Source organism: Diadema setosum, chromosome 13 (genome assembly GCF_964275005.1).
Source record: "Diadema setosum chromosome 13, eeDiaSeto1, whole genome shotgun sequence".
In the NCBI taxonomy this organism is placed as follows: domain Eukaryota; kingdom Metazoa; phylum Echinodermata; class Echinoidea; order Diadematoida; family Diadematidae; genus Diadema; species Diadema setosum.
Window position 1 is genome coordinate 38,999,253 of NC_092697.1, and position 11,527 is coordinate 39,010,779.

Sequence of the window (11,527 nt, forward strand, 5' to 3'; positions counted from 1 at the left end):
ATAATAAATGAATTATCAGAGATCAATGAAAAAATAAAGGGAGTTGATGTTGTTTTTCTCTTTCTTCCTTCCCTGCTTTGCATATAATAATCATAAGAAGCCGTCAGAATCACAAGATGTATTTAACAACAACAACAAGAACAACAACAAAACAAACAAAAAACAACAACAAGAACAACAATCAGAACAACAACAATAACAACAACGACTTGGATAACAAAAAAGCGTTACTATCACGAATGCTTACAATAAATACACGCAATGAAGAGGTGAAATTCAACCCATCCTGTAACCTGTCACCACACATCTAAATTGAGGCTTAGCAAGGGATATTTGGCGGACGTCTACCTCGGAGTGTAGGCCCAAACATAGCTCAGGCCGTTTTACAAGTTCCCCCACTACACCGTCCCCGATTGTTGTGCCTATTTGTGATGAAGGGAAGATGATTGAGGATCTGGGGCTTTTTTCCATCACGTGCATGAGTATGAAAAATGATACAATTTCCTACGATTTCCAGCTTCTCCCCTTCAGTCGCAATCGATGTTCATTGTCACGTGACCGTCTCCAGGGATTGTTGCCATCAATCTTGGCCAGGTTGCCAACCACTCTACACATCTCGTCTGGACTTTTTCATTCATTTCTTTTTTTCACGTGTATTGGGATGTGTGCTATCTGTACTTAATGAATATGGATGTAATAAGCTCGAGACTCTAATCCGTCGACTTGCGGCAAGAGAGAAAGAGAGGGAGAGAGAGAGAGAAAAAAAAAGACATGGAGAAAAAAAGAGATAAGAGAAGAGAGAGATATACCTGCAACTGTTCTATGGACACACCATGGAGCATAGTGTCAGTGCTTCAATGTTGTATATCTCATATTAATCATCACCCTCGAGTAAATGTTCCCCGTCCTGACAACTAATCACATACACACACACACACACACAACATGCACGCACACACCCACACACACATATAGACTCTGTCAAAATGTTTTGATTGATCTGTGATTATGCCAAAGAACTACAAACTAAGGCGTTCTTTGTTCGAGACGAAACCAGGGTCCCGTTTTACATAACTTATCATCAGTTACAAGTTACGATATTTGTTATAAGCTACTGAAATCCATGTATCTGATTGGCTGAGAACAAATTTGTCATAGAAATGTGGCAGTTACTACTGATGACAAGCTTTATGAAACGGAACCCAGATGTAGGTCTACTTCAAATCAAGCTCATGATATTTCGTATTTAGTGGTTTTTTTTTTAAAAGAGTTTTTTCTTTAAATTGTTGATGATGGCATCTACATGGCCCTATTTACAAGGGATAGCCTCTTCAGAATTATCAGCATTCTTTCATTGCAAAGTATTCATTCATAAGGACACACCGCGTGTGACAGAGAGCCCACGAGTTGTAAGCCATTAACTGAAGTATGTATGAAAGTATGTATGAAAGGAAAAGCGATGAGTACAGATAGAAACACGGATCGTTTTAGGAGGCACGGTTTGCCAACTCACGTGTAAGGGCAAGGTGAGAGTAGGGGAGAGAAGTTGATGTTTTATACAGGCTTGGACGAATATAGATCAGCAGGACAATCGTCAAAGGACAGGGTATACATTACCGTTTTGTGATTCAAAGTAACCACAATGTGTGCAAGCTAATACCAACTGACAGACCGCTTTTTCCTCCGAGCTTTTTCTTGTTTCCCAAGGACAATTTAGAATAGGAAAATACATAGCTGAGGGATTTATACACGAATTTTCCTTTTTTCGTTCGACGATACACATCGGTGATTCCTGTCACGTCACGCCACAAAGCTTATGAACAAAATAGGCACTCTACTGATAACAATAACCTGAAACCTAAACCAGACTTGCTGATCATATTAATCTACAAGTGACTTAGTTTGTTTGTTTCATTTCCATCTAAGAAGATGGGTAGATAGCCCATATTATTCAGGTGCAATTGCTGGTCTTCCATGGGGTCTAGTTGGATGTAAGGTGGTACCACTTCCCTGCTCTTTACGATGAATAAATGAAGTGGAATCTTCCAATAAAACCTTGTTATCTGCTTGTTAAAAGGTTCGACCCATAACTGACCTACTGTGTGTGCACACAGCCTTGCTGTGTGCACACAGCAAAGCCTTGTTAAACAACTCGAACCCATAATGTTCCTATTGAAGGTGACCAAACTGAACCGACCCTTGTTAAATGATTCAACCCGTAACTCACTACAGTATTAAACGTGACCGCTTCCAACCTTGCTAAACAATACGACGCATAACTCACCTATTGAACGTGACTTAACTTAAATCTTGTTAAACATTGCGACACATAACTCATGGAATATGACTTGAGCTAGCCCTTGCTAAACAATTCGATCCATAACTTACCTATGGAATGTGACTACAACTATCCCTTGTCGTCTGCTTGTTAAACAATTCGAACCATAACTCATCTATGGCTTGAGACTATTTGAAAGAAAGAAGTTAAGATGAAAATAAAATCTTCTTTCCAGACATGCGAACACAAGGAGACAAACAGCAACAACAACTAACAACAACGAATGCACAAAAGCAAAAGCGAAAGCGAACAAAAGACGAACATGTAATGGATATTTTGTTCATGACAAAGACTGAGCTGGGACAACACTCGTGATGGGTCATTTCCGTCATGGATAAAAAATGTCACTGCTCATTTTGATTCTGAAACAGGTTTTATTGATTAGTGACGATGAAATTTCATGTTGTCACACACCTGCACACAGGCTTCAATGATTTTTGCAAAATCTTTACCAAAATCAATGATAAAGTTTTGCGGTTGATATTCCAGCTATCATATCATCTCTTAAAGTGAAAAGGAGAAAAAGAAAAAAAAAGAGAGAAAAAAAAGGGAAGTGATCGCACTTGTTGAACGTGGATGCTGGTGTAAGCGAGTATGTGTGTGCGCTGTTAAATGTCCGACCAAGTTTATGCGCCAAGCGTTGATCTCACATTTCATAACCTCTGATATGTTTTTAGCATGCGACTTAACTCGATGGACGTATGTCAAAACACAACCCAGAGCACCAAAATAAAAATAAACAATTTACATATCTTTCCCCAAACGATGAAAACGTTGTGTATCAATTACGCCATGCTTTTGCTGTGAAGTACAAACGCGATAGTTTTGCTTGTGAAGAAATTTTTGGTAGTTTATTATGAGCAACTAATAATGGTTAAAATATTTACTGCATGAAATGCATGATTTTAAATGTTTAGTGGTAGACCCTACGGACCTTTTTAACAGAACGATGTAATAAAGAGTCCAGTTAGAGAAAAAGGGAGAGAGAAAGGGAGAAACATACATATTATGTGGAAAGGATGAAAAAGTGAAAGTAATAGAAAAACTGAAAACGTGAGAGCCAGGAACCACTGGGAGATTAGATGGTGTAGGATGAGAGAGAATCGGAGAGTAAAGAGAGAGAGGAAGAGGGGGAGAGTAAAGAGAGTGAAGAGGGGGAGAGAGTGTGTGTGTGTGAGGGGGAGGGGTGTTCTTTATTCGGTGACTTAATTAAATATCCATTATCTTTGCTAGCGGCTTGGCTTCGGCAAAATTTTAGTACAATTAGGGTTTTAATTCAGGGCGCGCAGTCAATCAACCAATATAATGAAACGCTCTTTAGCGAGGAGCGATATGAAAAAATGGACTCTTCTGATTGAAAATGTAATACAAGAGCGGATGTTGAACGGTTTTATCAGCTATTGAAAGGTTTTGTCCATTCTACCGCGAAGATTAGCGGCATCCAGAGCTCATATCGACGAGTTGTGTTGTGCGGACACGAGGGTATGTTTATTGTCTGGAATAAATGACTGAGTCAATTACTGCAGCGGTATTATGTGGTATATTGCGTTAAGAGTCCTCCAAAAGTGCATCACTTGTTCCGTTTTGGAAAAAAAAGAGCACACCAACACCCTAAAACTACCACGGAACTGCCTTTTTGCCGTAGTGGTTGATTAATATGTTATCGGTTCAAACGCTCAGTCCAAACACAGGATATATTTACTGGTTCCGATGACTATACGCACTGGTAACTGTATTGACCCACAAAATGTGTGACTGATCCGTACACACAGTTATAAAACATGTGAGGAGGATAACATTCATACAGTCAAACGTAGAAGATATTTGTAAATAGCCACAAACTCTTAATATTTCAGATCAATCCACATTTACGTCGACAAATTTGATGAGTTTTAACGTTCAAAGACCCCCCCCCCAAAAAAAAAAAAAAAATCAAGAAACCTTCATTCACGTTTTTGTTCATGTTGGTTCTCTTAGGTTTGGTAAGACCCATCTAATGAGGAGTAGGCCTATTGCCTTGAAATCTATGAAGTTGATAGTGATATAATCAACATGACCACTGGCTGTGTGCCTTTAATCACGAGTGTGTAAAACAAACGACTTACTCGTTTTCTTTCCTGAAGAGTAGACTGAGCGTTGTTTCGAGATTTCACACTCCTTTTTTCCCTCTCGTCTTCGTTTAGACACTTTGAATCGGAAGTGTATTCGCTGACTCCACCGCCTTGGGAGATCACTGTACTAACTTCCGGGTCACCGCAACTCAAACGCATTGAACTCCTGTCGGCGCTCTTGATTCCATTGCCCTTGAGTGCCCGCACGCTCTGCAGGTTCTTTGTGACCAGGCTACTTCTGTGAAGAGTGAAGATCACCCTTACGTTGCAGAACAGCATTCCCAGCAATGGGACCAGGTAGAGAAAGATGAAGAAGTAGCCCACCTTAAAGTTTTGACCCGCTATGGTCCCAGCGTCTCGCTCACACTCTGCATACACGTGGCCATCGTACATCATTTCATTGTATTTCTGAAAAAAAAAAATTAAATGGGAGTTAATTGCGTAAATTCAAGGGGGGGGGGGGAGAAATCAAAGTTTCTATTGTAAGCGGTCTACCAAAACTGGGTACCTTTGTCGGTACAGAGGAAAAGAGGAAATGGGATGTTTGCTTGCTTTACTTTTACAGAAGATAAACCCCATTCGCTGTTTTTTTTTTCATTTATTTCGTTGGTAGGGCCTAAATTCTGTGTGTGAATTTTCATCCTTTCACTAAAAAACAACAACAACAACAAAAACGAAAAAAGAGGTGCAGACACGAATTATTTTCTTTGTTCAGTTTGTCTAGAATTCGAATCCAGGCAATTACAAATCTGAAGTGAGAAAGTCCGATGTAAGACTAGTTCATCTTTGAGAGAGCAAATTGCCTTTGTTATTCTTTCTTTTTCTTTCTCAACAAGAATGGTTCATGACACGAAGATAAAGATTTGTGCATTCATAGCTTTTCGTGATGCAAGCAGGACATTTCCTGCATACACTGGGGGCTTAATGATTTGTTTAAATTGATTAAAAATAGACTTAAGAGTTAGACGTACAATTTACAATAAGACTACAATAGTCTTACAATCTCTCACCAAACTGAAGAATCCCCTCAAAGATTTAAAACAGGTTTAGCTGTAGTATTAGGCGAGGTTATGATCTGAAATAATTTGGGTAAGTTGCTGTACAAGCTCAAATAGATGCCGTGGTGAACATAATGTATCTTTGTTCTTCAAGGTATTACAAAATGGTCTCAGATGGTGCAAAGATGTTTAAAGGTCTCATGGGATACATTTTCCTGTTTTAAGTAGGGTAATGAAACAAATCTCTACAATTATGTCGAAAATAGAAGTCGTTGGAGAGTCACTTAAATATTTTACATTTACTGTATTTCATTGTAACAGATATCATGATTTTCTAAAAGAATTAGTCTTACGACAATAAGTTCTTTGATGAAAATTGTCATGAGACAAAGAGAGCAAGAAATATTACCGTGAATGGAACTGAGACCAGGGCGAGGAGAAAGGAAATCAACCAAGTCATTGCTACGATGAAAAGACCGCGTCTCTTCGTGAAAAATATTTTGGCCTGCAGCGGGAACACAACCACCAAGTACCTGTCGGGACAATCGGGAAATGTCAGGTTGATGTCACCGGGATATCCGACGGCTTGGCCGACAGAAGATATAGACAAGATTGTTAGTTACTTGGTAAAAAAATAAAAGAATAATAAAATAAAAGAGATTAAAAAAAATAAAGCAATGGAATGTTACAAGTTAAGGATCAATAACACATCGGTAGGCCTATACAGAACAGTGAACATCCACGTTGTGTGGCATATTGGTCGCATTCTATTATAGTCGGAAAGTGAATTCAAATATTGAATGAATGAGATAGTGAATGTTCGCCAGCCAGCCAGAGCTGAAGAAGTCACAAGTCCAGTCGAACAGATTTAATTTACACGTTTTTAGAATTCAAATATTGTTTTCTTTTCGATGAGAAAAGTGTGAAATATGAAAAAAGACCATTGAATTTTGGGAAATCAAGTATTTTATAATTGTTCTTGGGTGTTTCTATAACATAGCACCCACTCAAACAAAGTTGATGAAGTAAATAAAAAAAGTTCTACCCAATGAAAATAATGCAATTTGCTAATGTTTGTTCCAGGATTTAATCGACTTTGTTCTCATTGCTGAAATTTGTCATGAACCTTCAAACACAGGAATTGCTTAAATAAGATCGCCAATAACAAGAAGCAGCTCTGCAGCTATTCTAAAAAAGAACCAGAACATATTATTTAGATGTAATGTACTTGACGCTATACTACGTCTGACAATCGTTTTCCCAAAGTAATGGATACACGTGACTCTTTCAATTGTCGGGCAGCACCATAACATTAATTGAATTGTAGAAACATACCAGACGTTCTTTCCTTGCAAATCATTAAGTAAGCACCGCGCAAGATTTTAGGAAGACAATTTGTTCCAATGCTGTACGCTTTGGTCTGATGGATGTCAAGATAAGTGTGGAGGACGGGAGAGGAAACTGTATGCAGAATACATAATAGACTCTTGAATTAAAACAAAACAAAACGTGAAAGCATGTTTTAGCAAGTAGAACCCCTTTGAGAATGGCTTAACTAAGTCGAATGATAAAATAAGAAGAATATAAAGAGAAGAGAAAGGTATTGGATGAAAACGCGAGAAAAATAAGTCGCACCTTTCAGCACTTATGACGAGAAGCATCATGGCTGACGAAGCGGGCGAGAGGAACCAAAGGAAAGCCAGAACCTGGCAGCCAAAGGGACCAAAGATGAACTCATAGTGGATGGAGACGTGAAGATTAATCGGGGTGAAGACAGCTACGAAGAGAAGATCAGCAATGGCCAAACTACACAGCATCATGGAGGTGAAAGAGATACGGTGTAGTGTTCGCAAGATGCTGAAGATGACCAGTGAGTTGCCAAGGAGTCCAACCAGAATGATGATGACATAGATGACCAAGAACAGGATCTCAATCAAACTGTGAAAAGAGAAAAAGACAGCGACTTAAAAAGTGAATGTTGCTGGGTGAAACAGTATTTCAGATTGATATAGCAATAAAGGTAACGGGAGGTGACGTGATATTAATATAGGTTATTTCTGAAACAGGATAAACACGCATTATTAATCATTGGTTTTAATACTCCCCTTAGATGGAAGTTGTACTTGTGCGAGAGATAATTACAAGCGCTAAGCAACCAGAGATTTCAATGTCATTAGCCACCTGTTCTGACATCAAAATCGTTTCATTTACCCACTAAGATACTCACAGAACAAACTTTTATCTGCCTCTCTACATTTACTGGACATTACTTTAGTACATTAGCCCCCCCCCAAAAAAAAAAAAAAAAAAAAAAAAACCAACCCCCCCAAAAAAACAAAAACAAAAACAAAAAGAACAAAAAAAAAAACCACCCAACTTTTTGGACCTTTACAGGGTAAAACGGAGAAATGCTGTAATGCATACTACCACTCAAGAAAGTCCAGAGAGAAAGGGACACAGTCATTATTTGGACCACTCGAGATCTTTTTTCAACTTATCATTTAGCTTTCAGTGGAAGGTTTGTGAGTAGGCCCTATAGGGCATCCTCCTGAGTTACAATAGTTTTATTAGTTACACATCCTTATCAATGGCAACATATCTTCTGTCTCGTTCAACAATAAGCACGATAAACAAGACAATCCGAAAAATCGGTCAGAGATGTGACAATGTGATGTTATTATTACGAATGCTTTATCAGACTCATTCAATTCACAGTGTCTCAAGTCATTGTCTCAAGTCATTGTTAAATTTGGTAACATATCAATTAAATAGGATGTTCATGAAACCGGCTAGGTATCTTTAAGATATATTACTTTTTTTTTTCTACTCACAAAGCCAGCTGTGGGAGGACAGCTAGACTGTTGCCAGTTTAGGTTTTTCAACCTTCTTTCGCAGGCCCTACTTAATTTACTTTGGCATTGGCATTGGACATTACAAAAACAGAATGAACCCCAAGCTGAGCTAGTCATTTCAAGTGACTTTACGTCGTCTCTGTCTGCCAAGGAGCCTGATCGTTTCTAGCCACTCACTATTCACCTGATGCAATCTCTGCGCAGTTCGTGAGAGATTTTGTGATTGGAGTAGCCCGAGGCGCTGGGCTAGGTGTAATTCAAGCACAGCGCAAGACAAGTGAAATATTAACTTGTTAACGGTATGTAATCTCGTTCTCCCGCCTTCTCGCTGCTTCAGCGTTACTGCAGAGACAAAATATAGTTCCTCAGCAAGATCGGTTCCTGCAAGGCCCGTGTGCAGCAGCTGTCAGTGGATTAATTTCCTTATATGAAGAAAGCCAAATAGAAAACACTTCTTGTAACCGCTAGCAAAAAACGAGAGAAATCATTTGGCCGTTGAATAACTGTTGAGGGCGCATCTATCATGCACGCGCGCAAATCCTGTCCTTTGAAATGAGAATTCCATCGCTTTTCCTTTGCTTGATGAAACATTTCGGTGTGTGTGTAGAAATAAAGAATATCCACATATTTTAACGGACTCCTCCTATGGCGGTAACTATTTTGGGAGAGAACTAAATCTAAAATTCTAATCACATGTCATATCAATTTTTTTCAATTCCATTTCAAAGTTTATTTCATATTCGACAAAACATATATGTTTCACTTCCTTTGATAACAGAGAATAAGGTAAACAGAACATTGTGAAGTGAAAAGACTGTACAACAATTGAGGACCTATAGTAATTATACATTGTGTAGTGAAAAAGAAACAGAAATTATCGAAGTGAAATACATGTATACCGTTGTTTAAAGTGCGAAAAATGGAGGGACCTACTAAAAAGACAGAACTTGTAGAATGTGGGCCCCTCTGGAAAAGAACATCGATGGAAAGATAAATTGAAGCATCATAAAAAAAAAGAAGAGGAAGAAGTCTGGAAGCCCACTGAGAATTAGATTAACAGATGAATAAACTACTGAAGAAAAAGGCTGTACGGGACAAAACAAAAGACTGACATACAGAAGACAAATTAACAGACAAAACGCACAACGGAGACAATGATCTTCGGCAGAAGCATGCCAAGAGAAACAGATGATAGTTGTGGGGGAAAAAGTAATATTTTAACGCCTGAAAAAAAAAAATCGACACTGGAAAGTGACTGACCAGGGATTTGGATATTATCACCTCACTCAAAAGATTATGTTACAATTTCGCTCAGAGTGTGTTAGAAAACCTTTTATTTATTGTATATTCGCCTGCAAATTAATACGCATTACACGAATTGTAACAGAGATGAGTTGGTGGTCCCCTACTTTTCCATGTACTTAAATGGCATCCATAACACAAACTATCACTGCTATGATGATGATGTATAACAGCTTTATGTTGGGTTTTTTTTTGACAACCGGTCCTGACGAGATGTAGGTTTGTGAGACAGTTCCCAGGTTTGAATCATGCACTGTTTGAAATTCAGTGGAATAGCAAATAAGAGTTTATTTGTGTTGGATCGAGAGCATAACTTGGAAGAATAAAATCATCAGTCCCCTGGACAAGAAACTCGTACATGTCTTTATATCATTTAGACTAGACTAGACTAGACTAGACTAGACTAGATATAGTGCTGTATAAAAAAAAAAAAAACCGTTATCATTGCCATTATCATTACAAGTATATGGTTACTTTACCCAAATGGATAAAATTCAGTTACCTATGCATTTGGCCTTTGACCTCTCATCCCGTCATTTAATCCTTGTGTTATTTTTGTGTATATCTATACTTTCTTTTAACCAATATACATTGTTTGAAAAATCATCCCTCCCTATCCCACAACGAAAAGAACAAAAAAAAAAAAAAATACCGAACATGACTTTTTGTTACGATTATTTTATGAAAATGTCGTCTTTTCATTATTCGCTCTCGTACTTCTTCTTCTTTTTTTTTTTCTTTTTACAACTGGGTTTTCATTACCTGAAGAAAAGTTCGTGAGCTTGAGTAAGTTTACAAAAATGCAATCATATCTTTTCTATTTATCATATTTGTAGCGACGGAAGCCAAACTGTGATGTGTGGAATAGCATTGAGATGTATTGTATCTACACTGTACATGCTTTTGAAATATACATGACAATCAGAAAACGGCAACTTTGAATTATCAATCAAGGATGCTGTCTCCATTCGAATATTTTTGTTTTGAATTGAAAAGTTGAAAACGGACAGCCGCAGTTTTTGGCAGATTAAAGTATTATCAAACAAACTGATACCGTCCTAATCTCTACAGGGATACATGATGACACTACAGTTCACTTCTTGCTCAGGAAAGATTAGGAGAAGTGAATTATCACTCATGTAGAATTATTAGAATAATATTATCTAAGTGAATTTAAAACAAAACGCACACTCGTTGAAGAAAGACTAAGCAGTCTCTAATTTCCTGTTTGTGTAGAACGAATGATGTTTGACCCAAGCAATGAAATAGATGCATCGTCATTTAAACATCTAATTGGCATTAAGTCTGTGCCATAAATCACTATATACGAGCTCACGGCAACCCCCATCTCTACCCGGTTTCATTCAAGACTGAACCACATCTACTTACGGCCAAGACGGCATGTCTCCGTTATAGTCATGGTAGGAGGAAGATTCGTTATACCACTCTGTGGCCGTGTCAGTCACAAGCTCATCAGACAGGATGGTGGACGCCCCCTTTGTCGGTGTAAAGCTTGCTGGACTCCTGGACAGCTGGTTTGGTGTAACATCGCTATAGGTGTCTCCGCCTACTGTGACGCCTTGAATTGGTGTATTTTCCGCCCCAGCCATGACTACTGGTTTGGGGAGACTACTGGTATTCTCGAAGGAAATAACTTGTGTCTCCGCGTCGAATTAATCTACAGGAGTAAAACAAAATAATAATGTGATTCAATCAACACACTTCAATGCGCACTTTCCAAATGAGAGACTTTCTATCCAAAGCAGCGCTGCCTGGGTATAATAACTTTCTTTCTTATAACATTTTTTTTTTCATAGACACAATCAACCAAAGAATTGCTTTCCTTCTGCGAATGTGAGAACTTAAATGATTGCAATATAACTATATAGAGGTTGCTGATTGTCTAAGTATTACATAACATGACAA

At 38.3% G+C, this 11,527-nt stretch overlaps 1 protein-coding gene across 1 annotated transcript in view; it reads right to left on the reverse strand.

Moving 5' to 3' along the window:
• Window positions 1–11,005, reverse strand: part of LOC140237240 (QRFP-like peptide receptor) — a 23,822-nt gene extending 12,817 nt beyond the window's left edge. The window contains exons 1-4 of the mRNA XM_072317184.1: window positions 10,991–11,005; window positions 7,083–7,385; window positions 5,857–5,980; window positions 4,444–4,857 (exon numbers count right to left, since the gene is read on the reverse strand). Coding sequence (XP_072173285.1) covers window positions 4,444–4,857; window positions 5,857–5,980; window positions 7,083–7,385; window positions 10,991–11,004 — 855 coding nt within the window. The 5' untranslated portion in view covers window position 11,005. The remainder of the gene's footprint in view (window positions 1–4,443; window positions 4,858–5,856; window positions 5,981–7,082; window positions 7,386–10,990) is intronic.
• Between the last annotated feature and the right edge of the window lie 522 nt (window positions 11,006–11,527).